This window comes from Saccopteryx leptura, chromosome 4 (assembly GCF_036850995.1).
Source record: "Saccopteryx leptura isolate mSacLep1 chromosome 4, mSacLep1_pri_phased_curated, whole genome shotgun sequence".
NCBI classification, from domain to species: domain Eukaryota; kingdom Metazoa; phylum Chordata; class Mammalia; order Chiroptera; family Emballonuridae; genus Saccopteryx; species Saccopteryx leptura.
Genome location: NC_089506.1, coordinates 220,895,876 through 220,923,640, shown reverse-complemented (window position 1 = coordinate 220,923,640; position 27,765 = coordinate 220,895,876). Strand labels below are relative to the sequence as shown.

The 27,765-nt window shown below is 57.7% G+C and overlaps 1 protein-coding gene across 2 annotated transcripts in view; it reads left to right on the top strand.

Moving 5' to 3' along the window:
- Positions 1-27,214, top strand: part of PRKCB (protein kinase C beta) — a 331,943-nt gene extending 304,729 nt beyond the window's left edge. Inside the window, exons 16-17 of one of the 2 annotated variants that reach the window (XM_066383413.1) lie at positions 2,060-2,200; positions 27,032-27,214. In XM_066383413.1, coding sequence (XP_066239510.1) covers positions 2,060-2,200; positions 27,032-27,184 — 294 coding nt within the window. In that variant the 3' untranslated portion in view covers positions 27,185-27,214. Of the gene's footprint in view, positions 1-2,059; positions 2,201-20,071; positions 21,638-27,031 lie in introns of those variants that run through there. The other variant, XM_066383412.1, reaches the window with a different exon arrangement.
- The last annotated feature ends 551 nt before the right edge of the window (positions 27,215-27,765 follow it).

The following is a 27,765-nucleotide window of genomic DNA, read 5'->3' as shown; positions in this document are numbered from 1 at the left end:
GAGCCTGCGCGGCGCGCAGACCCGGCGCGGGCGTGAGCGTTCGTGGTGGCGGGACCCGTGGCCACGACGTCCCAGCCCTGTCTTCCCTTCCTCCTAATCCCGCACGGATAGCAAGGCGTGGCTCAGCTTGCTCACCCTTCGTAGACCCTTCCTGGCCAAGCTGAGCCCCAACTATCTCAGGGAAAAAAAAAAACCCCAACGGCTCCCATTTCTTTTAAAAAGCCCAAATTTTGGAGTTAGGCAGAGAGATAGCCTCCGATCTCAGCTCTGCCACTCACACCGTCCCTGAGTCCTTGCTCGTTGCTTAAGCTCTGGATGAGTGTCCACTGCCTTGTCCTTCAAATGGGAAAAACAAAACAAAACAAAATCACATCCCCAGCTCACGGGGCTACTTTCAGAATCAGGAAAGATCATGCCCCTCAAGAAAGAAGTAGCTTAGAACGTCAGGTGTCCAGTTCTTTTCCCGCGGCGGACGAGGCGCAGAGGAGTCCCAGTGTGGATGGGGGCGGTTTCTGATGGTAAACTACCTGCTGAGCAGGAGTCAGCCAGGCCGAAGGTCCCCAGAGTAGGTGTGACTGTCTGGGTTCCTCCCTTCCCCACGGTCAGCAAATCTTGGGCAAAAATAAAAAATAAAACTACAGATTCTGACATCGCCCGGGCTGCTCGGGGTTGGGTCGACCCTGGGCAGCGTCTGGGACCTTGTCTGTCTCAGTCACTTCTGTTTCATCCCTTGATGCAACTCTCATGGGTTCTTTATTTTTTGGTTGTTTTTTTTTTTTTTCTTCTCCTCACCGTTCCCTCGTTTCCACTCTGGGCTTTGGCTGCGTGCTGTTCTGAGGGGCAGATATGTTCGAGCTGCTCTGGATCCCTTGACGAGAGGGGAGCCTGTCTGGTTGCCTCGTGGAGCATCTGTTCTTGTTCTGAAGCACGGGGCTCAGAGACCCCAAGATGCAGGGGTCTGATAATTAAGTAATTTACCTGGAACGTCAGGGCAACCTCGGTGGAGCCTGGTAGGTGGGTGATACCAGAGCAGGCCGCTGGCCAGGTTTTGCCTGTTTAATCAGCTTTCAGAAAGTAATGACTTGAAACGCGAGTCCGTCTGGGTAATCTTTTTCTTCTTCCGTTTTGTTATTTGCACAAGGGCTTTAACTGAGAAATGCAAATATTGTCCGAACGGATGTGGCCTTTGCCCGGGTTAGACTAGTTTCCTCGTGGTGGTGGGGACATGGGAAGATATTGAAGCTGTTTTCATTAAATGCAGCCGTAATTGCCTAAGACTTTTCCTTAAGCCGGAATTCATCGTGTGACATTTCTGACTCCAAGTTTGGGGCTCGGATGAACCATAGGGATCTTGCTCTGGGATGCGTGACCGCAGGTGTTATTGTCGGAAGCTCTTATTATAACGCCCTGGCTAGGAAATTATTGCTGGGATGAAAAGCAAAAAAAATTAAAAATTAGTTGGGAGGGGGGGGAGAAGCTCTTTTTCTTTTTCAGAATCTTTTATTGCTTAATTATACACTGCTCACAAAAATGAAGGGATATCTTATAGCTTCATATTCTTTTTGAAATACCCCCTCATTTTTGTGAGCAATAGATACAGTTTACTTACATTCAGTACTTTTCTGTATTAGTTTGAGTTGGGACTCTTTATTTTGTGACAGACAGAGAGAGACAGGGAGAGGGACAGACAGACAGGAAGGGAGAGAGATGAGAAGCACTGCGTTCATTGATTGTTCACTGATTGATTTCTCAATGTGCCTTGACCAGGAGGCTACAATAGATTGAATGACCCCTTGCTCAAGCCAGTGACCTTGGGTCCAAGCTGGTGAACTTTTGCTCAAACCAGATGAGCCCGCGCTCAAGCTGGCGACCTCAGGGTCTCGAACCCGGGTCCTCCACATCCCAGTCCAACGCTCTATCCACTGCGCCACCACCTGGTCAGGTGGTTGGGGGCTCTTGAACACCCTTTCCTCCCTAGTTTATTAGAGGAGGACTTTTCTGCCTTCCACGTCCTCTTCTGAAGTGCATTAAATCAAACGTTTCTCTCTCTCTCTGCAAGCTGATGACCAAACACCCGGGCAAACGTCTGGGCTGCGGCCCGGAAGGTGAGCGGGACATCAAGGAGCACGCCTTCTTCCGGTATATTGACTGGGAGAAGCTGGAGCGCAAGGAGATTCAGCCTCCGTACAAGCCCAAGGCCGTAAGTAGACCAGCTCCCCTCCCCCGACCGCCAGCCACACTGCTCGCCACGTGCCCTCCCCCGCCCCTCGCGGGCGCCCTCCCTGCGCTCGGAGGGGTGGACGTGGACGTGTCCTCCCCGCCCCTCGCGGGCGCCCTCCCTGCGCTCGGAGGGGTGGACGTGGACGTGTCCTCCCCGCCCCTCACGGGCGCCCTCCCTGTGCTCGGAGGGGTGGACGTGGACGTGCCCTCCCCCGGCCCCTCGGGCACCCTCCCTGCGCTGGGGGGGGGTGGACGTGGATGTGCCCTCCCCCGCCCCTCGTGGGCGCCCTCCCTGCGCTGGGGGGGGTGGACGTGGACGTGTCCTCCCCGCCCCTCACGGGCGCCCTCCCTGTGCTCGGAGGGGTGGACGTGGACGTGCCCTTCCGCGGCCCTCGTGGGCGCCCTCCCTGCGCTTGGAGGGGTGGGCGTGGACGTGTCCTCCCCCGGCCCTCGCGGGCGCCCTCCCTGCGCTCGGAGGGGTGGACGTGGACATGGACGCGGCCGCCGGGCTTGCTCGCATTTCAGCACAAAGTCACTGCAACTAAGAAGAAAAAAAAATGTAGATTTCCTCCGTGCAGCCTGGTGGCTCGCAATGTGGGAAAGACGATAACTATTGAGTTTTTGTTTTCATCAATTCAATTACTGTCACTGTCTTTGCTGGAGGCTTTCGGGCATTGGTTCTTTGGCGAGCGGCATTCAGACCCACTTTCAGACCGGGGACGGGGCCGGGGGGGGGGGGTGGTATCTAATTTGGCCCCTTGTTCTTTTCTTGGTTCCACGGTGTCATTTTCTCTTCAGACTGACATTGAAAAGGTCATGTTGTTTTGTCTCGACAGTATTTAAATTTAATTCTGAAACGCACACTGTCTCGGGCAGTCCATGGGAGCCCCCCCCCCCTTCCCCCGCTGCCCCCAAAGGGAGAGAAAAAGAAGCAGGAGCTGACTGGCTCACGGACCTCCCCGGGGGCTCTGGGTGCAGCTAGGACGTGGAGATGACTTCCGTGACGGGGGGGAGTCTCGTCTTCCCACCACCGTGCACGCGTGAGGGTGTCCCGTCCCCAAAGACTCATCAGGGAGACGAGGCAGCACCAGAATTAATCAGATCGGTGACGCTGCTGGGGGGGGGGGGGGGGATATGTCTTTGTTAGATTAAGTAGAGCGGAGACCCGGTGACTTCACCACGGGTTGGAAAACCGCCGACTGAGGCCGAAAGGGGACTGTAACTATTGTCACAGAAACGGGGAAATGACCATGGGAATGCTACAAATTTTATTATTATTATTGTTATTAATCATTCCTATTATCAATTTCTGGGCCACTCCCTGTGTGCCAGGCACCATAGGAAGCGTGTCACATGTAACATGACGACCTGTTTGTTACTCCTTATAATGGGAGAAGAAATGGAGGCCCTGACCGCTTGAATGCTCCGTCCCTGGTCCCTCAGCCAGCGTGTGATGGAGGCAGGATTCAGACAGCCTGACCCCGTCAGAGGCACCGGGATGCCTGGGGCCCGGGGCAGGTGGGCTAAGAAAGCCCCCCAGGGGGAGTCGTCACACACACCCCCCCCTCCTACGCATCCTGAGTAATTAGAACATAGCATCTCCAGTGAGTCCTGTTTCTCTGTGCACGCTTCCTGGTCCCTAGGCAGCCTGTTTCTCTGTGTGTGGTCCTTCTAATTGCCGTAAACTTACATGGAGAGCAAGTCAGCTTCCCAGAGCCACGATCCCCGGGTCCCGCTCTGTCACCCAAAGCCTCTTCCTCTGTCACGGGTCCTCCACCCAGACATTGGCAGATGCTGGTTAATGCTCCCACGGTGGCACGGTGATTTCCGGGCTAAACGCTGCCCCCACCACCACCACCACGCATACACACACACACACACACCTGCTCGCGTGTCCCGTATGACATCACCTCTCGGTGCCCCCAGGTGACCCACGCCTCTCTGAAATGCAGACACCTGCTGGAGCTCAATCTCCCGAGTGGTGTCTGACTCTCGGTGAACGCCGCGGGTCCGACGAACAATCTCGATTATTCTGGAGATGGTGAACTTGGAGGAGCCAGGTCCCCTCTCGGCTCCTGGGACTCGTCATCTGTCACCCCGTGATAGTAACTGTTTCTCACGGGAGGACCGCTGTGCGAGTAAAGCGCTCAGGGTGTGTGCCCGCCACGGGCCAGTGGGCAGTGACCGTTGTCCGCGGCGTCACACCTCTTGTCAGAGTCTCAGGTGCAGCGTCTGTGCGGGGACACAGTGTCGAGCCCCTGCCGATGCTGTTCCTTCAGGTAATCAATGTCCTTGTGTGCGGCTGGGGGTGGGGAGGGGCCCGTACATCACACAGGCTGTCACGTCACGTCCCTCGTATTCAACTATCTGGAAAGAGATCAGAATCGAGGAGAGAAGACTGGGTGGGGGGTGCGTTCAGGAAACTCGGAGGCGGGACCCCGCCGCTCAGTGGGGTTCTGTGGGGCCGTTCATCCGGCGTCAAAGCGCAGGTCACCCTCCGTATCTGGCCAGACGGGAAGACGCAGGTGTTGTCGTCCCACCAGCTTTTGGAACCCCGTAGCATTTGGGGTTCAGGCTTTGGTTGTAGGGCAACAGCTTTCAAAGCGTGGTCTCCTGGGAGACCAGAGGCTCACCTGGGACATCAGAGGCTCCGAAGGCGGGCCCCCCCGTGGGACCTGGTGCCCGCTGCAGGCCAAGGGCCACTGCCGTGGGACACCAGGGAGGTGGGACGCTGAGGCGGGGGTGGGGGTGCTAGGCAGAGGCCAGAAGGGTGTGGCCAGGAGAAAAACCTCTTGAAGGGGAAGACACCGGTTCTTGCCCAGTCTGGGTGTGGGCTGGCGGCCATCAGGAGGAGGTCATAGACTCAGACACTTCAGAGTGGCGGCGGGTCATGAAGATGAGGACTGAGGGGCTGGCATGAGCAGAGGCCAAGCCGCAGGGCGGACAAGCTCTCCGGGAGGCTCGGCAGGTGTTTATGCCCAGCTGGACAGCTGGACGCGTCCGTCAGCCGGCCACCCCTCGGTATTGTCATCTTGTCTATTAACCAGGATAGTACCAGCCGCCTTGGCCCGAGCACCCTCCGTGAGCCAGGGGCTGGGCCCCCGCCCGCTTTGCCGTGCGTGCCGGGGGAGGCAGGCACCGCACGGCTCCATCCTCATTCAGGGTTTTTATGTGAAATCTCATTATTTTTTGATAGATTAGCAACACATTTTTTTTTTTTTAAGATGAAACACAGTGCCGGCAAATCAAACACCCCTGAGCCCTAGGTGGCCACGGACTGTCCGTTCTGTAACCTCTGGGGTCGTGATCGCTCCCCGTCAGGTTGACATTCAGCCAGTGCCACCCGTTCTGGTTGTTTGCAGCCAGAACCCATTCTCATGGGTTGGACCTCCTGACCGCTCCCGCTAAGCAGTAATGACGATGAAAGGTGTAGCCTGGTGTCTGGCGCACAGAAGGCGCTTAGGAAAGACGTCGCTGTTCTTCTGGATGACGAAAAAGATTAGAATAATTAGTAATGGTCAGCAGGGTCCCTCCGCCGTGGTGCCTTGGGTAGATATGGTAGTTTTCAACTGGCCGGTGTCTTGAATTCCCCGGCAGGTGTTTAAACAAATAACTTTGAAAGTGCCGTGACCGGACTGGGCCGTCGACTCTGAAGATGTTCTCCCACCGGCTCTCAGGGGCAGCGGGCACTGCCCTTGCTGTCCTCAGACTGAGTTAGGAGTCACGGTCACGAACACGCCGCCCACTCGCTTGATGCAACCTGATGAGCGTGTGGCTTTCCCAGGGCGGAGGCCAACCCGGGAGCCCCCCTCCTGTCAGGGTTTCCCAGTGCCCCTTCCCTCGCACCTTCCCCCAGGGCCAGTGCCTGTGGGGTCCTGCATGCCTCCTGGGAGGTGAAAACACAAGCTTGGATCTGTTGGTGGCCCCGATTCATGGGTGCCACTAGGTAGAATGTGGCACGTGGGCATCCACCGAGGAGTCTATTCAAACACCAGCGACGGGCGCTCTTATTGCAAGTCGTGAAAATAACTTCAGATGGGGTTTTTTTAAGCCACCCTGGTGGCCTGGCGTCTTTGGGGTGGCACGGGGCTGTTCCCGGAGGGTCCCTGGAAACGGCTGGAATCCACAGGCGTTGCTGTGTGATCTCAGAGCACGGGGGACGGTTTTCACGTGCGTCCTGCGTTCACTCTCTCTTGCTTCAGGCCTTCCTCACCCCACCCCCGGCTCTCTGCCGCCCCCTGGAATACTCTCTGTTGTTCCTTAGCAGAGGTGGCTTTTGGGGACTTCCACAGTCCAGCCCCTCCCTGACTTCAGCTTTCTTTCTTTTCCTTTTTTTTTTTGGTATTTTTCTGAAGTGAGAAGCGGGGAGACAGACAGACTCCTGCATGTGCCCGACGGGGATCCACCTGGCATGCCCACCAGGGGGCGATGCTCTGCCCATCTGGAACGTTGCTCTGTTGCAACCAGAGCCACTCTAGCACCTGAGGCAGAGGCCATGGAGCCATCCTCAGCGCCCAGGCCAACTTTGCTCCAATGGAGCCTTGGCTGCGGGAAGGAAAGAGAGAGACAGAGAGGAAGGAGAGGGGGAGGGGTGGAGAAGCAGATGGGCGCTTCTCCTATGTGCCCTGGCCGGGAATCGAACCTGGGACTTCCACATGCAAGGCTGACGCTCTACCTCTGAGCCAATGGGCCAGGGCCAGCTTCAGCCTCTGACCAGAACCAGCCTCTCTCAGTTCCTGCAGTGTGTTGCCTTTCCCTTCTGACATTGTCCATGCAGCCCCCCCGCCCCCCCCGTTGTAGGGCAGGGCACAGCGGTGCAGTGGGTGGAGCTTCCTCCTGTTAGCATCCGTTACGTGGTGCTGTGGGAGGTTCTGGGTGCTGAGGGCTGTCACCGCGGACTTCCTGCAGCTGGGCTGGGCCGTTCGTCGTCCCAGGCTCCCTGAGGTCGTACCGAGGGGGAGCGTGTCTCATCGGAGAACCTGGAGGGGGATACTGTGTGACCTCACACGACAACATATGCTGACGCGTGTAGTGTGTGTGCATCGGGAAGCCCGACGGAGATTTTGATGGCATCACGCAGTGTTTATAAAGTGCCTTCGTGAGGAAGTCCGGGAGAGTCTTAACACGGACGGCAGGGCTCCCTGTGAGAACGAGGCGGCAGGGCTCCCTGTGAGAACGAGGCCGGAGCACCCCTGGGCTCCAGGGTCCAGCGCCTGCCAGGACCAGTCTGCCCGGCTGGCACAGACGTGGCAAACTGAAGGCTGAGAGGGGGGCAGGAGGCAGCGACAGGGATGCCGCTTCCTCACCGTCTGCGGAGTCTGAAACGCTAGGGCGTGTGCACAGCCGCGCCCCAGGAGGAAACAGGCCCTGTGTGGTTCTGAAGTGCGACCATTGGGATCGCCAGTCCCCTCTGGGCAGCGGCCGCGGAGGACAGCTCAAGGGGCAGCAGACGTGGAGAAGAGCCCTGACCCTACCTCCTGTCATCACGGGCAGCCGCACGGCCATCCCAGCGTGATGAGCGCACCTCCCTGCCTCCCCCTTCCTCCCGTTCCAGCCTGGCTGTCGGACCTCACACCCCGACACCCCACACGACAGACCGAGCCCCTCGCTCCCGCTCGTGTGGCCAGCCCCCACCTTCATCTCTGACCCCCTAGGAGTCTGAGGTGTCTGCCCGGCAGGAAAGCCTGACTCCCACCGCAGAGGAGGCCGGGTCCTGTCCCCACCCTGCCGTGTTCCAGCCGTCCGCCGAATGCCTTTCCAACACACCGCACCCGGCGTCTGATCGCAGAGCGCGCCGTACCCTCCGGGAGCGCGGAGGCAGCCTGGCTGCAGGAACCAGAGCGGCTGGCAGAGCTTGGTTTCCGGGTAATTCTGTCATCCGAAAACACTGTTCGTGCCGCGGAGGTCAAAGGCATCGAGCGCTGCTTTAATGAGCTGCACTCTGCCCGGGTGACATTCCCCTCCAAACACATCTGCCCTTTTACACCGTGTGAGTGTCTCCGTGTGCGGTGGAGGTGCTGACATTTCTGAATTGAAACCACCAACGTGTGACCTTTGTCATGTTGGCTATTAGAACCCAAGTGCCAGGCTTCAGAAAGGAGCCTCGCTCGTACTTTCCTAGGACTGCTTGAGGAGAAGAGAACCCGGCTGCCCCGAAGGGCCGAAGGCTCAAGAGGGCAGGACGTTTTGGGGAAACTGGGATTTGGAATAATTCTCATAAAACCTGCTATTCAAATACAGTGGGAGAAATCCTGGGCCCGCGTCTGTGCCGGACACGGGTCGTACGTGCCTTCCGGTCCCTGCCTCGCTTATTGTCACAGCTCCGTGAGGCTGGTGTCCTTGTCACCACGCTGTGGGGGAGGGCCCGGAGCTGGGGGAGGCGAGGAGTTTTGCAAAGGAGCAGCAGCAGCGAGCAGGTGGCAGAGCCGGGAGGGGAACTGGCCCCGGGTCCTTGGGAAGATTATTCGGAGCGGTTGGGGTCCCTTTGAAGGTGTCGATGATCCTCATGCCGGCGAGCTCGGATCATACCGGCCAGTGGTGCCTGTTACACGACAGAAAAAGACCAAGTATTCTGGCAATTCTAATGATTTTAAATTTATTTAAAAATATCTGTCCCAAACACGCAGCCTGTTTCACAGCTCATACAACCAACCCGCCGGCGGGCGTTGAGAAGACGCCGGCCCCACTTGTTCCTGAAGGGCTGAGATTTCCAGGCTGACGGAGGCGGCAGACACTGAGCAGCCTCCGAACGCAGGCAGGGCCCGGCCGCGGGGAATTGAGAGGCTCAAGACAGGCTCGTTCAGGAGGAGACGTTCCCCCTCCCCCGCGCAGCGCGGTGTGTGCCTTCTGTGATCCGGAGCGTGGGGGTTGCAGAGATCTTAATCCAAGTGTTCGGCTGCGTTTTTCACACACTGACTAACAAGCAGCCCGGAGCCGGTTCGGACACGGAGCCGAGGGGAGTCTGCTGGCGTGGACCGCACCCCATCCACCCCCGCCCGCGGAGGAGCCCCCACCAAAACCGCAGCCCTCACTGGGCCCTCCCTTGGGATGGTCGGAAGTGACAGGTTTCTGGGGCCACGGACGCTCCTCTGTCCCTTGCCAGGGGGTGCCTGACTGGGAGGCGTCTCCCGACACCGAAGTCAAATTTTTTTTTTTTTTTTCTGAAGCTGGAAATGGGGAGAGACAGTCAGACAGACTCCCACATGCGCCCGACCGGGATCCACCCGGCACGCCCACCAGGGGCGATGCTCTGCCCACCAGGGGGCGATGCTCTGCCCCTCCGGGGGTCGCTCTGTTGCGACCAGAGCCACTCTAGCGCCTGGGGCAGAGGCCAAGGAGCCATCCCCAGCACCTGGGCCATCTTTGCTCCAATGGAGCCTTGGCTGCGGGAGGGGAAGAGAGAGACAGAGAGGAAGGAGAGGGGGAGGGGTGGAGAAGCAGATGGGCGCTTCTCCTGTGTGCCCTGGCCGGGAATCGAACCTGGGTCCCCTGCACGCCAGGCCGACACTCTACCGCTGAGCCAACTGGCCAAGGCTGAAGTCAAAATTTTCGAATTGAGCCGGTGGACGGGGAGGTCACGTGCCCGGGAGAAGCGTGAAGCTCTCAGCACGCGTGTCGAGCCGTCGCCACGGAAGCATGTCGTAGACGTGGAGACTCGGAAGGCGCCGGAGGAGGGGAGCTTAGCTCCTGGGCGGCCTGCGTGACCTGCACAGGGAGTGCGGGGAGGCCGGGCAAGAGGACAGACGCTCTACTGAGTGGGCGCCGGCTGTGTGAGCAGCGCCAGGAACGGGGAGACGGACCAGGCCTGTGCTCCCTGAAGGGGCTCCATTCTGCTCGAGAGCAGAGCCCGCTGTGTCCCGGACCTCGCGACCCCCCCACGGAACAGACGCTGTGAGTCTCTCCTCTGTGCCCCGAGGGGAACGGTCTCAGCGAGGCGAGGCGGCTTGCTTGCCCCCCGGTCACACCGCCGGGGAAGTCGGAGGGCCGGTGTGACTCCAACCCCTGTGTCCTCACCCCCAGCGCCCTCGTCTGGGCCTCGGCGATGTTTCTCCTCGCGGCTCCTGCCCTCGGCTGCGCAGAGATGGGGTTCGAGCCGCTCTCGGTCGCTCCTGAGTGGAAATGCTTCCGTGGGTGACGGGGCTCAGCTGAGTGGACAGTTACGACGTCGGCTCCGTGGGGTCTGCCGCCGTCCGCCCCAGCCCGGGTGGTGGTTCTTGTCCCGGTGTCCGCTCGGTGGGCCGAGCAGGGGAGAGCGTGGGGGGAGAGGAGCAGAGGGACCCCAGGAGACAGTGAGGGTGTGGACCGGGTCAGACGCACCCAGGATCCCAGCTGCAGCTGTGTGTGCTGCTCAGCAGCTGAGTGAGGACGGGCCCGCAGCCTGCGCCCTCTGAGCCTCCACAGACGCAGGCTCCCCTGGTCAGAGGTCCAGTCTCCCCTGGTCAGAGGTCCGGTCTCCCTGGTCAGAGGTCCAGTCTCCCCTGGTCAGAGGTCCAGTCTCCCCTGGTCAGAGGTCCAGTCTCCCTGGTCAGAGGTCCAGTCTCCCTGGTCAGAGGTCTCCCTGGTCAGAGGTCCAGTCTCCCCTGGTCAGAGGTCTCCCTGGTCAGAGGTCCGGTCTCCCTGGTCAGAGGTCCGGTCTCCCCTGGTCAGAGGTCCAGTCTCCCCTGGTCAGAGGTCCGGTCTCCCTGGTCAGAGGTCCAGTCTCCCCTGGTCAGAGGTCCAGTCTCCCTGGTCAGAGGTCCAGTCTCCCTGGTCAGAGGTCCAGTCTCCCCTGGTCAGAGGTCCAGTCTCCCTGGTCAGAGGTCCGGTCTCCCCTGGTCAGAGGTCCAGTCTCCCTGGTCAGAGGTCTCCCCTGGTCAGAGGTCCAGTCTCCCTGGTCAGAGGTCCAGTCTCCCTGGTCAGAGGTCCAGTCTCCCTGGTCAGAGGTCCAGTCTCCCCTGGTCAGAGGTCTCCCTGGTCAGAGGTCCGGTCTCCCTGGTCAGAGGTCTCCCTGGTCAGAGGTCCAGTCTCCCTGGTCTCTGCTGAGAGCCCCCCCTGGTCAGAGGTCCGGTCTCCCTGGTCAGAGGTCCAGTCTCCCTGGTCAGAGGTCCAGTCCCCCTGGTCAGAGGTCCAGTCTCCCTGGTCAGAGGTCCAGTCTCCCCGACTCCTGCGTCACAGGGGAAACGAAGGCTCGCGGGCGCCCAGGGGTGGGTGGCACTGGCACAGTCACCCTGACTTCCGTGGCCACCGCCTTCCCTCTGGAGGACCCCCACCACGTCGGACTTCCCCGCCCGCCCTGCTCCGCGCCCCCCCCCCCCCCGTCTCCTCTGCACGTGGCCTCTGTCTGGTCTGTGCCCACGGCTTCTCTCTCTCTGTTACCCACGGCTCTTCTGGTTGCAGATAGGAACCTGACTCAAGCTGGCATCGCAGAACGACAGAATCTCTGGAAATACTCAGTTACGGCTGGAGTCAGGGTCTCAGCACTGATGAAAGGCATCGTGTCTCTGGACCCCTGGGGTGGCCCGCCTCTGTGCTGACTTCGTTCTTCATTCTCACGGGCTTTCTAGGCACCCAGCGGCTCCCGACGGACGTCCATGATCCTGGCAACTTCTGCCAAAATAAGAACTCCCTCTCCCTCCATTTCTCAGCAGCCCGGAACGCAAGCTCACGGGGAGACACTGGGCCAGGGAGTGTCATCCCTAAAGCACTCACTATAGTGGGGTGGGGGGGGCGAGTGGGCTGACCGGCAGGCCGGGGCCACCTGACGAGGGACTAGTCCTCCTGTGACCCAGACCGGACGTCTCGGGAGGGGAGAAGTGGATGCTCGGAGAAAAGGAAGCACGCATCGCTAGAGAAAGATGGAGTGCCTGCCGGGCGGGCCAGACCGGCAGGTGTCCACTCTGACTCTCTCCTGGTTCTTCCTCCTCCACCCTGACGCATGCTCCACCTGCCTCAGTGTCAGCGTCCCTTCCCTCGACATGCGCTCCCTCCTTCCGGCCACGGGGGCCGCTGCCCTGTCTGGTCCTGCGCTCTTTTGAGAGAGCTGCCCGGTTCCTGCCGTCTCCCCTCGATGGTCCGCTGTTCTGTCCTCTGCCCGGAGCAGTCCGGCTTCTTCTCCCCACCGTGCTGTTGGGATTTCTGACATCGAGGCAGCAGTAACCTCAGGATGGCCTCTTCTCGTAGACATTGCCTTCGCGTTTTCTTTTATATTTTTATTTTTGTGTAACAGAGACAGAGAGAGAGAGAAGAGAAAGGGACAGAGATCTATAGGGACAGACAGGCAGGAAGGGAGAGAGATGAGAAGCATCAATTCTTCATTGCAGCTCCTTAGTCTCCTTAGTTGTTCATTGACTGCTTTCTCATATGTGCCTTGACCAGGGGGCCACAGCAGAGCGAGTGACCCTTTGCTTGAGCCAGCGACCTTGAGCTCAAGCTGGTGAGCCGTGCCCTCTTTCCACCTCCGTGACTTCCCTGGGCTCTCTCCTTCCTCCTTCAAAGAGGCAGCCCCCTTCCTTCTCATCCCACGTAGCTCAGATGTCACCGCCGGGAAGTCCCCCTGGCCCTCCTTCCGTCCCATGCCGCTGTGCTCAGTGGCAGCAGTTGTCCCAGGTACCACGCCACGGCCTGTGTGCGTGCGTCTGCCCCCTCTGCTCGACCATGAGCTCTGCGATCACGAGGCCTGGGCCCCCCATGGGTCACGACGTTTCTGACGCACGGCACGCGGCCGGGCAGAGGGTGCCCCGGACCTCAACATCAGCCTACCGCCCCATCCCCCCGAGCTGCACACAAGGGCAACCGCTGGGGAGACTGGAGTGGTTTCAACTGAGAGGAGGCCCATTAAACAGCCTCAGACAGACCTTAGCAATCTGGCCGAATATTCCCATCCTCTTTTTCTGTTTGCCCTCTTTCTCCCAGGGCAATAACTCCTTCATTTCAAATAGCTCTATTTCTTGGCCCTGGCCAGCTAGCTCAGAGGTAGAGCATCGGCCCGGCATGTGGAAGTCTCGGGTTCGATTCCCGGCCAGGGCACACAGGAGAAGCGCCCATCTGCTTCTCCATCCCTCCCCTCTCCTTCCTCTCTGTCTCTCTCTTCCCCTCTCACAGCCAAGGCTACATTGGAGCAAAGTTGGACCGGGCGCTGAGGATGGCTCCATGGCCTCTGCCTCAGGCGCTAGAATGGCTCTGGATGCAACAGAGCAATGTCCTGGATGGGAAGAGCATCGCCCCCTGGAGGGCATGCCCGGTGGATCCCAGTCAGGCACATGCGGGAGTCTGTCTGACTGCCACCCCTCTCCTCATTTCAGAAAAAGAAAAAAACATAGTTTTTTTTCTTACTACAAAAAAAAAAATATGACTGATTGTTATTTAAATTTTAAAACCACAATCAAGCAGAGAAGATCAAGGAGAAGCAATCTGGAAGTCTCCCAGTCTCTGAGCGCGTGTCACATACACCCAGATACCACATCCGCGTTTGTGTACATAATTCATAGAATGGGAACAGAGCCTGTGCGCCGTTAGTCATTATACGGCACGATGTCATTTAATATTCTTCTGCATCTTCTTTTAATGTTTAAAAGCGTTTTTTGCCTGGTGATACATCAAATAGGCCTGTCGTTATTTATTTAACTTGTTTCCCCCTAATGGTTGATAGTTGCTTTTAAAGAAAAATTATTTTCCCCCTTCTCACAGTTCTCTGATGAACAGACATCCTGGGTCCAGATGGGATAAACCCGGGAGTGTAGAGGAGGGTCCAGGGAAAGCCTCCCGGAGGAAGTGACTGACTGCTGTTGGGGACGGAGAGGGTGCCCGGGGGAGGGGAGGGCGGGGCGGGAGGCCGACGTTCCTGGCGGAGCCGACAGGGTGCCCAGGCTTGGAGGAGAGAGCGCGTGAGTGTCCCTAGCAACCAGGAGTTCACTGCAGCGGGGGGTGTGTTAGGGTTGGGGGTGGCTGGGCTGGGGGCTGGGAGCATTGAGCCGGGCTCGTTCCCAGAGGGCCAGGGCTCACTCCTAGGCGGTCCTGTTGGCCAGCCGCACGGGAGTGCGGGCTTTGGGCCGTGGAGAGCCGTCACCGGGCAGAACAGAGAAGTGTGACATGTCCAGGTTGTGGACTCTTTGACAGAACCCTGTGGCTGCGGTGCCTGAGCCAACCCCACATTGGACAGCGAGCCTCAGCTGTTATTAACACAAACAGAAATTAGAAAGGAGAGAAGAAGAAGGAAGCACAGCTCCCACGCAGCAGCTCACAGACCAATGCTGCAGGCTGTCTAGGGTCAGAATGCAGGGCCGCCCCGGAACCACAGGTCAGTCAGTCCTTCCTATACCCTCTTCCCCCCTGGAGGAGGGGCCCCCCCGATCTAAAGAACCTGGCTGGTGTGGCCCCCGCCCTCGTTCCAGGACCCCTAGTGGTGCGTCTTGATGACAAGGAAGCTGGATGTTCTTGGAGTATCTGAGTGAGGGTGGGGAGTCCGCCCAGGCAGGTGTGGTCCCCACCGCGTTTGCCCTGAGATCCCGGCCACCCAGCTGCCTGCTGTCCCGAGGACGGAGGGCGGGGCAGACACGGGGCGGACACAGCTGGTCCTGCCGGCCGCGCCTCCCCAGGGCTGCCGGCTCCCTCCGTTTAGGGAGCCCTCCTGACGCTGACAGCTGGTGACAGCTGTTTGGAAATCATGGGAACGCTGAGGGAGGCTGTGATCTGGCAGCCCCGTAAGTTGAGGATTAGCAGGGACGTCACGCTCCCCCTTGTATCGTGTCCCCTTGCGTGACCCTTGTCCTTGCAGCTTTTCCCCGCCTCCTCCCTGAAAAGATTCCATTGTTTTCTGAGGGGGGGGGGGTGATGGAGGGAGGCTCCCAGCCGCCCCGAGCTGTTTTCCGGTGGCAGCCCCTGGGGAGGTCCCAGCAACACAGCAGCCGTTCTGCATGGCTGCTTTGAAATGGATGGTTTGTAAAGAAAAATGTCCCCTGAAGACTCTGCGTCTCAGCTCACAGGCTTCCTGGACTGGCTGGATTGGGTCCCGGCACCCAGGCTGAAGAGAGAAACACGTGCAGGTCTCTCTCTCTCTCTCTATCTCTCTCGCCCCTGTGTCCCTGCGAAGGGTCTCCAGCCCCTCCGCCCCAGCCCCTTTCCCACCACGCTGGCCACCGTCTCCCTCCTGTGGATGGTTACAGCCCCCTCTGCCCTCCCGAGGGCCTCTGCCATCAGTCTAGAGCGTCCACTCCGCCACGGTCCCCTTCCCACCACGCTGGCCACCGTCTCCCTCCTGCGGATGGTGGCAGCCCCCTCTGCCCTCCCGAGGGCCTCTGCCATCAGTCAGTAGAGCGTCTGCTTCGCCACGGTCCCCTGGCAGCAGTGAAGGGTTCCACTCAATGTGTCTCCATCTCCACTGGACTTCCAAACTTGACCGTAATGGAAACGGACGCTCGGTTTCCCCCATAAAGCTGCTCTATCCCACGTGTGCGCCCCTCACCAAGTAGCTCAGGCCAGAAGTGTTGGGGTCTCTTCCTCTCATCAGCAAACCTCGTGAACTTCCACGCCCAGTGCATCCCCAAACCGAGGGTGTCTTCGCATGGCCCCCTCCATCACCTTCCTCCAAGCCTCCCTCATTTCTTACCTGCATTATTGCAACAGCTTCCCCCCCTGGCCTTGCTGTTTCCGCCCTTGCCCGGCCCATTGGCCTCTTCTGGGCGCGGCTCCCAGGGTCCTGCGGACACCAGAGCCGTTGCGTTCCCCGCAGCACTCGGCGGCGTGAAAATCCTCTGTCCTCACGGGGCCATGAGTTCCGTGGCCTGCCTCTGGGGGTTCTCTCTGGCCCCTCTCTCCCTGGGTCACTGCTCTGGCCACAGGGGCCTCGTTGCTGTGTGGTGAGTGTGGCGTGTGAGTTCCTGCCTCAGGGCCTTTGCACTGGCTCTTCCTTCTGCCGGGACTGCTTTTCCTCCAGACGTTCAGACGACCCCACCCTCACTTTACACGGGGCATTTCCTCCGAGCTGACTGCTCGTCAAAATGGGCATTCTCTTCACTCTTTGTCTCTGACCTGGCTTTATTTTTCTTAATATCACCAACCTCCTTCCATTAAGATAGGTATTTCCACTCCCAGTTATATTTTTATTTGTGTGTGCGTGGCCTTTTCCCCCAGTAGGACAGAGTTTCCACGGGCGTGGGTCTGTGAAATTTATGATCGGCACACAGCAGATACTCAGTAAATATTTCTAGGCTGAGAAAATGAATAAAGAAAGTGTCTGGACAGTCCTGACCACACATCACTGACCCCAAAGTTCCGTCCTCTTGTGAGCATTTCCCCCCTTGCCGGCCGACAGACCGTCTGTTAGACTCCAAGTCCTGATCGTGGGATTGGGGGTGGGGGCCACTTCTCATTTTCTGAGACCAGAAGCCAAGAGATCAAAAAGCTGAAACAGTTTAGCTCATCTATTTCATTTATTTGTTTGTTTGCTCATATTCATTGAGAGGCGGGGAGACTCCCACACGCACCCAGACAGGATCCACGTGGCAAGCCCCTACCACGGCAATGCTCTGCTCATCTGGGCCTGATGCTCTGTTGCTTGGCAACAGAGCTATTCTAGCGCCTGAGGCAGAGGCCGTAGAGCCATCCTCAGTGCCTGGGCCAATTTTGCTCCAGTGGAGCCTTGGCTGCAGGAGGGGAAGAGAGAGACAGAGAGGAAGGAGAGGGGGAGGGGTGGAGAAGCAGATGGGTGCTTCTCCTGTGTGCCCTGATCGGGAATTGAACCTGGGACTTCCACATTCCGGGCCAATAACATCCTACCATTGAGCCAACCAGCCAGGGCTCAAGTATATTTCTTTTAAGTCTGACATGAGCCTTTTACCAACGCCCGACGGTCTCCTCAGTGTTCACAACTTATCCAGAAAACACCCCGTTAGAGGAAGCACAGGCTGTCGGGAGGGGTCTGCGGAGGAAACAAGACGACCAGGACGAGAGGATACTCACAGGGGGGACGTGCCAAGCCCGGGCCGGGCACCGGGCGCTGTCCTAGTCTCCTGCGTTATGAGGGGAGTGAAAATCGGGCTGGTTCACTAAAGAGGCATTCAAGACCGAGCCCAGAGTTAAGAGCTGGTTGCACAGCCGGGGGGGCGCGGATCAAACCCGTGGTCTGCCGGCTGTGACCGCATGAGCTTCCTTCCCCCGGAACCCGGACGGAGTGGGAGGCCACCGCTGTCTGCAAGCTAGTCCCCTGCACACCCCCCCAGAACCTCTGCCCTCCACGACCGGGGGGGGGGGGCTTGAGAGAGAGAGGGGGGCTTGCCCTGCTGACTTCCCTTCTGGGGGGGATTCCTCTCCATCCCCAGTTTATCTGATGTGATCTCTCCTGGCTCTGCTCTTACCACTTAGTTTTAGGGGAAGTTTTCTCATGGGCCAATGGGAACCAAAATGCCTGCCTGGCCGGGCGGTTGTGCGAATTAGAAGGTAATGTAGGTAGAACACCTGGCCGTTGTCAGCTGCCCGTTGCCTGGAAACTGCGCAGGGGTTTTATTCCTGTTATTATTATTATTATTATTATTATTATTATTATTATTATCTCTTGTGCACCCTGTGCGCTCTGTATTTAAAAACAATTTTATTTTCTGTTCAAGACCCCTTTCCTGAGGGGAAGGTTCCCAGAACCTCTGCTTCTCACCCCTTCGGGTCGCCTCCTAGAATCTCACCGGTCCCTCCAAGTCGCGGTAGCCGAGACGGACACCGTTCAGCTCCCTGAGTTACCTGCTTTCTTCGTCCCGTTCACACCAGAGCCCTCGTCGTGCCGACCCTTGGCTCCTCCCCCCTCCCGGTCCCGCCCCACCCCACCTCACCCCGTTATTCAGTAACTTACCGGCCTTGGGTCAGCCAGTCTTGTAAACTGGCCCCGGAAACTCGGACTCTGACGCCGGGCAGACCTGACCCCGCATTGCAGCTCCGCCGTTTATCAGCCGTGTGACCCTCCAACAGACCTGGTCACCTTCCTGTCCTGTTTCCTCATCTGTTCCATACGGTGATAATACAACCCACCGCCTGGGGTCACTGGGGGGGGGGGCTTCAATGAGATAATGCTCCTCCGGAGAATTCTAGGGTCTGGGTCCCCTAGCAGAGGGCTAGTGAGTGTCAGCTGCCATCGCTCCAACAACCACTGCTGTGTTATTGGGTTGTGGCTGCCGCCTGCAGACACCGTGTCTGCCGTACAGGGGGTCCTCAGGCCACCACCGTCTCCACTGCTGTGTTACTAGGTTGTGGCTGCCGCCTGCAGACACCGTGTCTGCCTGCCGTACAGGGGGGTCCTCAGGCCACCACAGTCTCCACTGCTGTGTTACTAGGTTGTGGCTGCCGCCTGCAGACACCGTGTCTGCCGTACAGGGGGTCCTCAGGCCACCACCGTCTCCACTGCTGTGTTACTAGGTTGTGGCTGCCGCCTGCAGACACCGTGTCTGCCTGCCGTACAGGGGCGTCCTCAGGCCACCACAGTCTCCACATACGGCGTTTTGAGTTTATGGCGCTCACTCCCATAAAAGCTTCAAAAAAGAAGTTGAGGCGTGAGTGTTCCGGCTTACGCCGTTCGGGTCTCACTTATGGACGGCGTGGGCGGACTCGTTTGGTTGCGCGCGGCAGAAGAACACGCGGTCCGGTATATTTCCCGCGCCCTTTCTCTTTTTCTGTGGCTTAGTTGTGTTGCTTATTTTACGTTCTGGATGATGATGTGACAGCTGTGTGAGGACAGGTGAGTGACGTAGGCGCTAGGGCGTGTTTCGACTTACACCCAAATTTGGGTGGCGTCGCTGTCATGGGAACGGAACTGTGTCATGGAGTGCCCATGGGCTCTGCTGCTGAACAACCAAGTACTTCAGAAAGTGCCGCGTCCCTTCTCATTAGGTGGGAGGTAGCGTGTGCCCTGTGTGTGCGCTCATGCACGAGTAGCGTGTGCCCTGTGTGTGCACTCATGCACGAGTAGCGTGTGCCTGGCGTGTGCGCTCATGCACGAGTAGCGTGTGTCTGGCGTGTGCGCTCATGCACGAGTGTGCACGTGTCCACCCATGCTCACACACGTGTGTCAGAACTCTGCCTCAGACCGGGACCTTTGCACATGGAAGGACCGCAGGAGGGGTGAGAAGGGGCGGTGGCTTCCTCTCCAGAGCCCGAGCGCCTCCCCAAGCCCTGACATCCCCTCCCTTGCCCGTCCCTTCCCCTCCAGAGAGAGGGGTGGCTGCTCACCGCCTGGCGCCTTATCAGGAAAGGCCAATAACGCATCCAGCTCACGGGGCCCCGTGGGCGCTCGGGCATCGGAGGCACCAAACCCAGATCTCAGGATCTCTCTCTAGTAACTCGAGCCTGTCACCTCCTGTCTCTGCTGAGCCAGAATGTGTCCGCGGTCCCTGATTGAGAGCCGGGGACAGCGCTCTGAGGGACCTGCTGCTCAAAGTTAAGACACCCACCCCCCACCCCCCAGGTGACGTATAAGCGGGGTCCTTCCTTTGCATCTTTTGCCTCATGAAACATCTCCGGAACCTTAATTCCATTTCTTTGAACACGGGAGAGCTTGGCTGACTCCTGGCAGGGGAGGGGGCGGGGAATGTGACACATGCCGCTCGCCCCACCATCTCATGCTTCTGCCATCCAGCTCCTGACTGCCCAGAAGGACACCCCCGGGGGGCAGCTCAGGAGCTACAGAAACTGAAGGTCAGGAGCCCAAGGTCATTCATGTCCCCCGAAGGTCATGAGAAGTTGGCATTTTATGCGGCTCTCATTTCTGGTCACCGGAACCACCTCTGTGAGACGGTGGAAGGGAAGGGATTGGAGAGCCCCCCTGCCCGGTTGGGTTTGGTCCTGTTCTGTTTTTGTTTCCACCCACGACCACGTTCTTTTCTCCCCCTTCTCGTAGTGTGGGCGAAACGCTGAAAACTTCGACCGGTTTTTCACCCGCCATCCGCCGGTCCTAACACCTCCCGACCAAGAAGTCATCAGGAATATTGACCAGTCAGAATTCGAAGGATTTTCCTTTGTTAACTCTGAGTTTTTAAAACCCGAAGTCAAGAGCTAAGTGCTGTGCTGGTCTCCGTCCTTCATTTCTGTCGGTTCCAGGCTCCACGGCTAATTATGGTGACACCTTTCTGTTTGTTTGTGTTTTCCATCGCCACGTCGCCTCCATGTTTATTTTGCTGATGAGACAGACTAGAGTGACCATGTACGTTTCGGCGCCCAGATGTCCCCAGGTCGTTGGGAAGGAGCATCTCTGTGAGATGGGGTTATGCAGATGGCCAGTCCAAAGGGCCCCTGCATAATGAGCACGTGATCAAAGCCCTCTCGCGATTTATTTCGTCCGCATGCCAGCTACATCAAGAAAACGCCTGCTTCCTTTTCCTTTTTCTTTTCTTTTCTTTTTTTTTTCCCTGCACGGCCATTTTTATTCATTCTCCAACTCCAACCGTCTAATCTCGATGCTTCCTAACCCAGTGAGTGGAAGATCAGACGCCAGCCGTATGCTGGCTGCTTCTGGACCCGGTGCTTGTCTGGTTACCCAAGTTGATGGTTGCTTTGACTTAGAGGGAATCCCTCTCTCCCGCCTGGCGTGGAGGCACCGTGAGCCCTGAAAAGAGCGTGCTAAAAATAAAATTGTATTTCTTTTTTTTTTTTTTTTAACTCAAAAGTGAAGGAGATTTTGTATCTAAACCCTTATAAAATGCCAGCCCCGTGTCTTTAGACAGTTTGGATCTATTAAAGCACCTCAAGAGGACAGGCAACCAGCTCGGATGCTACGTCAAGGCTGTGATTTCTGATCCCACGTGTCCCTGGTCACCCTCATCCCCAAACGACTGGAAAGGGCATTTGGCACCACGTCCTGAAAAGACATGGTCACTCTAGCGAGGTCCCCCCCCCCAGGACAATAATGTTACATTACATTTCAAACTTGATTTGCTTTGGGTTTTTGTTTCTGTTGTTCAAATGAAAAAAAAAAATTACTTTGTCACACATGCTTTGAAATATGTGCCCCCATGTGACTAACCGCAGTGACCGACTTTGATTTACAAAAGACTGCTTTGGAGCCTGGCGGACCCCCCCCCCCCCCCCCAGGCAGAGGGGAGTGGGCTGGGCTGGCTGTTGGCTTCGGGACGTTAATTAAGTGCTCTGAGAAAACACTGGTTCTCCCCAGCGCGGTGTTCTTGTCCCCAGTGTTGTTTCGCAGGGTGTTTGTGGACATGTTTGTTTGTCTCTGGCGGGGGGTGGGGGTGGGGGGTGACGTGCTGTTTTTCTTCTAGCCTCGAGAGACATGAAAAACAGAAGGAGGAAGGCATTGTCAAGGGAGAGTGGCTCTCTTTGGAAAATGTGACCCCAAGCTACAAAGTTATATAGTGGGGCTCCCCAGGTTTGGGGACAGAAATGACTCAAGCCAGGGCTTGCTCTGAGCCCCAGTGCGCAGCCAGGCAAGGAGGCTGAGGCTGTGGACCATCCTGGGGTGGGGGGAGGGGGAGCTGACCAGAGGTGTCCAGTGATATCAGGGTCCACAGCCCACACTCAGGGGGCCAGCTAGGAGCAGGGCCGGGGCTCCTGGCTTTCTTGTGAAACTCACTCCTCCTCCCAGCGTGGATGGAATCTTCTTTCTAGTAACCCACTTTATGAGCCCCAGCAGCTCGGGGAAAGCCCTTGAGTGAAAGAAATCCCATTTCTGTCTAAGCAGCGAGTGGTTCCCCCCCCCCCCCCCCAGCCTCCTGCTACGCTCAGGCCTCAGGAGAATTCTTATCACCAGTTGAGTGATTTCCGGAAGTTCCGGGGCTTCTAAGAGACCATCAGGGAAACTTGAAAAATCTGACAAATGTCCTTAAAGTCAGACCTCTCATCTTGAAAACACCGTGACTTGGATCCGCTGCTGTCCCTGACCCCCCCACCCCCACCCCGTTTCTGCCCCTCCCACTTCTCACGTGACTTGGATCCGCTGTCCCTCACCCCCCCACCCCCACCCCGTTTCTGCCCCTCCCACTTCTCACGTGACTTGGATCCGCTGTCCCTCACCCCCCCACCCCCACCCCCGTTTCTGCCCCTCCCACTTCTCACGTGACTTGGATCCGCTGCTGTCCCTCGCCCCCCACCCCCGCACCCCCGTTTCTGCCCCTCCCACTTCTCACGTGACTTGGATCCGCTGCTGTCCCTCGCCCCCCACCCCCCACCCCCACTTCTGCTCCTCCCACTTCTTCTCACGGCAGAGTCGGGGCCATCCCTGCCACGGTCCTTGTGGTGGCCGGCTAGACCCTGGGCAAAGCAAACGTGAAGTCCCAGGTAACAAGCCGAGGAGGTGAGGAAAGGAGGGGACTGGGGCCCAGCCCCCTCCCCTGCTGGGGAGACTGGCATCTGGAGAGAGGAGGTGACTTGCCCAAGGTCAGCCGGCCGGCTGGGATGCAGACCCAGGTTGCCAGGCGCTGGGCGCAGGACCCTTGCTGCTTTGTAACTGGCATCTCCAAGCCGTGCCCACCAACAGGCAAGTCAGTCGAGGTCCCTGGTCCAGCTGTTGGGCGACCGGGCCTCTCTTTGGATGTGCGCTTGGGGAGGTAAAGACCATAGGGAAACACTGAGCATTGACAGACCATCTGAGGCAACGTTAGAGACCAATAGAGCTAGGTAGGTAGGTAGGTAGGTAGGTAGGTAGGTAGGTAGGTGGATGGGTGGATGGATGGATGGATGGATGGACAGATGATAAATAGATAGGAAGAATATCCTATATGTATACACTGTGCTCTGCATTTTCCAAATTGTTCTCATTATTTTCCAAAAGTTTGATAGTTTGCAGAAATAGGAACTCAAGCCAAAGTCTCTCTTTCCTAACACACCTCACTGAGGTTGGGCAGGGGAGCCTTCTCGTGAGGAGTCATTAGTCAGACTTCCTGCCATTTCCTCTTCTATCAGCACGTCGGGTGCAGAGGAGGCCGAGACGCAGAGCTTCCCACCGAGGCCACCTCTGGGGGTACCGCAGGTTCACCCAGGAAGAGCGGTTTTAATTTATTTGTTTCCGCTGTCATGCGTGCATCCCGCCCTCCGTCGCTCACGCAGCCACCGTTCCCCGAGCGTGGACGGGGTGCCGGGCCCGTGCTGGGCATGCAGCGGGAGCCGGGGAGGTGCCGTCCGGAGGGCAGTCATTGAACAGGCCGCCAAAAGCAAGATGTGACCTCAAGATCAGCAGTCTCCGGGCTAGCCAGGGAAGTCTTCATGAGAAGAGAAAACGTCCTCAGAAGTCCTCGGGGTCCTGCGTTCTCTGTACACCACAGTGTGAGCTGAAGCAGAAGGTGCAGCAGCCTCTTCCCAACCCAGGTTTCTGGGACCGTCCTGCAGTGTGACGGGCGGGGAAGGAGAGGCCGGATGGTAGCTGGGCTGGGTTTCCTTCCACAAGGCCGAAGGCGCTATCTCCACGCTTAAACAGAACAGCATTGTCAAGACCTGAGCAGAGACGGACACCCCGGGTGGGGGCAGGGGCCTGGCTTTACCGCCCAGTTCTGAGTGCCGAGTCTCACCTCTTGTTGGGGTGGGGGAGACACCATTCAGAACCCCTTTCTGGCCCTCAGGGAGACACTGTCCTTCTGGCACACTGTCCCCTGGCTTGACCTGGCCTGGTGCTTCTAGAATAGTCTGAGATTTTCCAAAAAGAACTAAAATTAGGGGAGAATAATAATAATAAAAAAAGAAAACGAAGTAAGACAATCCAAAGAAACTTAAACATAGTCCACGTTAGCCATGGCTGATTGTCCACCAGGATCCGAGGCCCTCTTCTCACTTCTCAGTCTTCTTAGTAATCTTTCCTCCTCTCAGAGAGGACAGGACCATGATCTCAGTGACCTTCTCGGGACAGCTAGGCCAGTGGCACGAACCCTCCTGGGGATGAGCGAGACTATTCCCACGAGGCTTCAGGTACTATCAGCTCGAAAGGAATTGTCCTAACAAGAGTGGCCCATGCTCTCCTGCTATCCAGGGTAAAATGCGGGGGTATATAGGCTGCGGGGGTCTTCCCCAGGACACACTCCATAATGGCAAGTCCTGTTTGGACCCTGTGGCTGTTTGGAGTGTAAGTCATCACCAGCACAAGTGATGGGGGAGGGCTTTCACATTGGGGCCGGCGGGAAAGGAGTGTCTACCAGAGGCCCGGAGGCAGGAGAGGGCACGGGTCCGTGTTACCAGGGAGACCGCAGGAGGCTCCAGGCACGCTGGGACCCACCACGCCTATCCATCGAACTGCGGGACCTCGCACCGGCCTCATGGGGTTCAGTCCATACTCGGGCTCAAAGCAGACAGTGGCCCATGTGCGAGAGACCCTTGGGTCCCTGGCAATAGTCACCGTGGTTTTGCCATGAGGTGAGGTCTCTGGCTCAGGAGCAGCTCTGAGTAGGGAAAAGTGAAGAGGCTCCTCCTTGGTTAAATCTTCTTCACTCACTGATTTGTTCATTCAACAAATGCTTGTGGCCAGCCTACACTGTGCGCCCAACCCCGTTCCTGGCGCTGCAGACACCGGAGTGAAGACACAGACAAGGACCCGGCCCTCCTGGAGAGAGGCCACGCCTGAGTCTGTTTCTGACAGCGGCGAGGTCCGTGCCGAGCATTCAAACGATGCAAATGATGACTGGAGGCGTCCAGAGAGGCACGCAGCAACGATGATAAAGGAGAAGGTGGCATTCCAGTTCTTCTCTGAACACAAGAAGTAACACATGTGCCTGAGCCGGCCCAGGACAAGACAGCAGGCAGGACAGGACACAGCAGAGTGGGAGGGGCGTGCAGGAGATGGACAGGACACAGGAGTGGGAGGGGCGTGGCAGGAGATGGACAGGACAGAGGAATGGGTGGGGCGTGGCAGGAGATGGACAGGACACAGCGGCTGAGAGGGGCGTGGCAGGAGATGGACAGGACAGAGGAGTGGGAGGGGCGTGGCAGGAGATGGACAAGACACAGCAGAGTGGGAGGGGCGTGACAGGAGATGGACAGGACAGGAGTGGGAGGGGCATGGCAGGAGATGGACAGGACACAGCAGAGTGGGAGGGGCGTGGCAGGAGACGGACAGGACAGAGGAGTGGGTGGGGCGTGGCAGGAGATGGACAGGACATAGCAGAGTGGGAGGGGCGTGGCAGGAGATGGACAGGACAGAGGAGTGGGAGGGGCGTGGCAGGAGATGGACAGGACACAGGAGTAGGAGGGGCATGGCAGGAGATGGATAGGACAGAGGAGTGGGAGGGGCGTGGCAGGAGATGGACAGGACAGAGTAGGAGGGGTGTGGCAGGAGATGGACAGGACAGAGGAGTAGGAGGGGCGTGGCAGGAGATGGACAGGACACAGGAGTGGGAGGGTCATGGCAGGAGATGGACAGGACAGGAGTGGGAGGGGCGTGGCAGGAGATGGCCCCCATCCAGAAGACAACCCCACAGCCATCCTCAGCCTGCTGCCCTCTGGCTGCACTGACTGAAGTATATCCTGCTGTCCCACTCACCCCCACCCCCACACGCACACAGCAAGAAGAAGTAGGGGGGAGGGGACTCCATAGGGACATTCCACCCATCTCCACAGAGTGGCCAAAAAGAAGGCACTTCTGTGAGAAGGTGGTTTGCCAAGGGGAATGAGCCCAGTAATGAGAAATCCTCATCAGTCAGTGCCCACTGGAGGCCAAACCTAACACCCGGATGGCGGGTGGTTGGCCAACGTTAGCAAGTCAGCCGGTCCTCACTGACCCTCCCTCTTTCGAGTCTGACACGGGGCGCTGGCCTGAGTCAGGCGACCTGCCCAGGACCAGCAAGGGCTATACGTTCTTGTCCCATAATAACCCAGCCATCGAGCCTGTCCTTTAATCAGTGGGGTTGAGATGAGACCTAATTAGGAACGATGTGGTCAGGTGGAAAAAAAACACCACTCACCCACTGAGTGATCTTGGGCAGGCAAGTCCCTGACCCTTCCTTCCTGTGCCTCGGTTTCCTCGTGAGGAACCATGGGGTGGGGGTGAGGACTCCAGCTCTCCCAGCCCCCAGGTGGGTAGTGAGGAGAGGAAGAGGAGAGACTGACAGAGACCTGAGAACATCACAGGGACGGAAGAGGTGGTTCTGAGCCCATACTAGTTCTCCGGGGACACCGGCCCGGGCTGGGATGAATGACCTGCTCCCTGCCCCCTCCCCCCACCAATGCCAGATTAACTAGGAACATTGAGCTTGTTTGTTTTCACCGTTGCCCCGAAGACCTTCCTGTGAGCTTTGGGTTTGTTTCTTAGAGTTTGTTGACTAGGTACAAGCTATAATCCTCCCGTAGAGACCCTCTGGCAGATGAAGACCCACACTGCAGTCTGGGGGTGGATTGCACCAGGGAATGTATGTAGGGTGGACAGGGGCCAGCTCCCTCCATTAAGCAGAAATCCCATTTCCCCACAATCCACTCTGACCTTTTCGGGGGAGCTGAGTGGTTGTACAGCTGTTGTCCTTCTTAAGGAAAGGGTCATCTTAGCCAGGGGGAGGATCGCTTTTGGGTCGTTTTCTGTGCGACACTCGACCCAGTGCTAACCAACTCTGTAACCTTATACAGGGCGAGAAGTCGTTTCCAAACCCAGTTCTTCTCCGAGCCGAAGAAAACAGAACACGTTACCCCACTGTAGAACACTCCTTAAAGAAATTCACTGTCTCTCTTTTTTTAATCTTCCTTTCTTTCGTAGAAAATGTCTAGCAAGTTGCCCACACAGGAGGTGACCTGAAGGGTGGGGTGGGGTGGGCCGCACGTGCTGCTCTCTCTGACTCCGCCCACCCGCGTCCCCGACTCCCTGGGTGACGGGCGCGTTCCGGCTCTGTGTCCTTCCTCCCCCTGTGCTGTGTTAATGCGTCTGCTTTCCGTTTGGCAGAGGGACGCGCGGGACACCTCCAACTTCGACAAAGAGTTCACCAGGCAGCCTGTGGAGCTCACGCCCACGGACAAGCTCTTCATCATGAACTTGGACCAAAATGAATTTGCTGGCTTCTCCTATACTAACCCGGAGTTTGTCATTAACGTGTAGGGTGAACGCACGCTCCCTTTGCCTGGCCTGGGGGGGGGGGGGGTGGGGGATTGGGAGGGGCCAAGACTTCAGGCTGTGTGTGTGTGTGTGTGTGTGTGTGTGTGCCCGTGTGGCTTCTCGTCTTCCAGGAGTCATGGTGCACCTGCTGGCATTCCGCTGGTGGTGGAGAGCTTGTCCCAGAGGGCTTTTCTTTGTCTGTGTAGCTTGCGAGTTCCTTTTCTACAAGTTTGGAAACCATGTTTAGTTTAGAGTCAGCACTTTATCCGAGCCTAGAGGACCAGTTTTCCAAAAAACTCCCAGAAACTCATCAAATGAACAGACCGTGTCAAAACTACTTGTGTCTTGATACCAACATGCTTCTGTATTTGTAATTTTTAAAGTCGACGGCTGATGTCCCTGGTAAACGTTTTTACAGTTATTCTACCATATCTTCTTTGAATGCTGAGCATGACCAGTATTTTTTAAAAAAGAAATGTCAGTAAGCTTTGCAGTTACTGTGAACTATTGTCTCTTGGAGGAAATTTTTTTTGTTTGTTTGTTTGTTTAAGAATTGATATGATTAAACTGAGTTAATATATGCA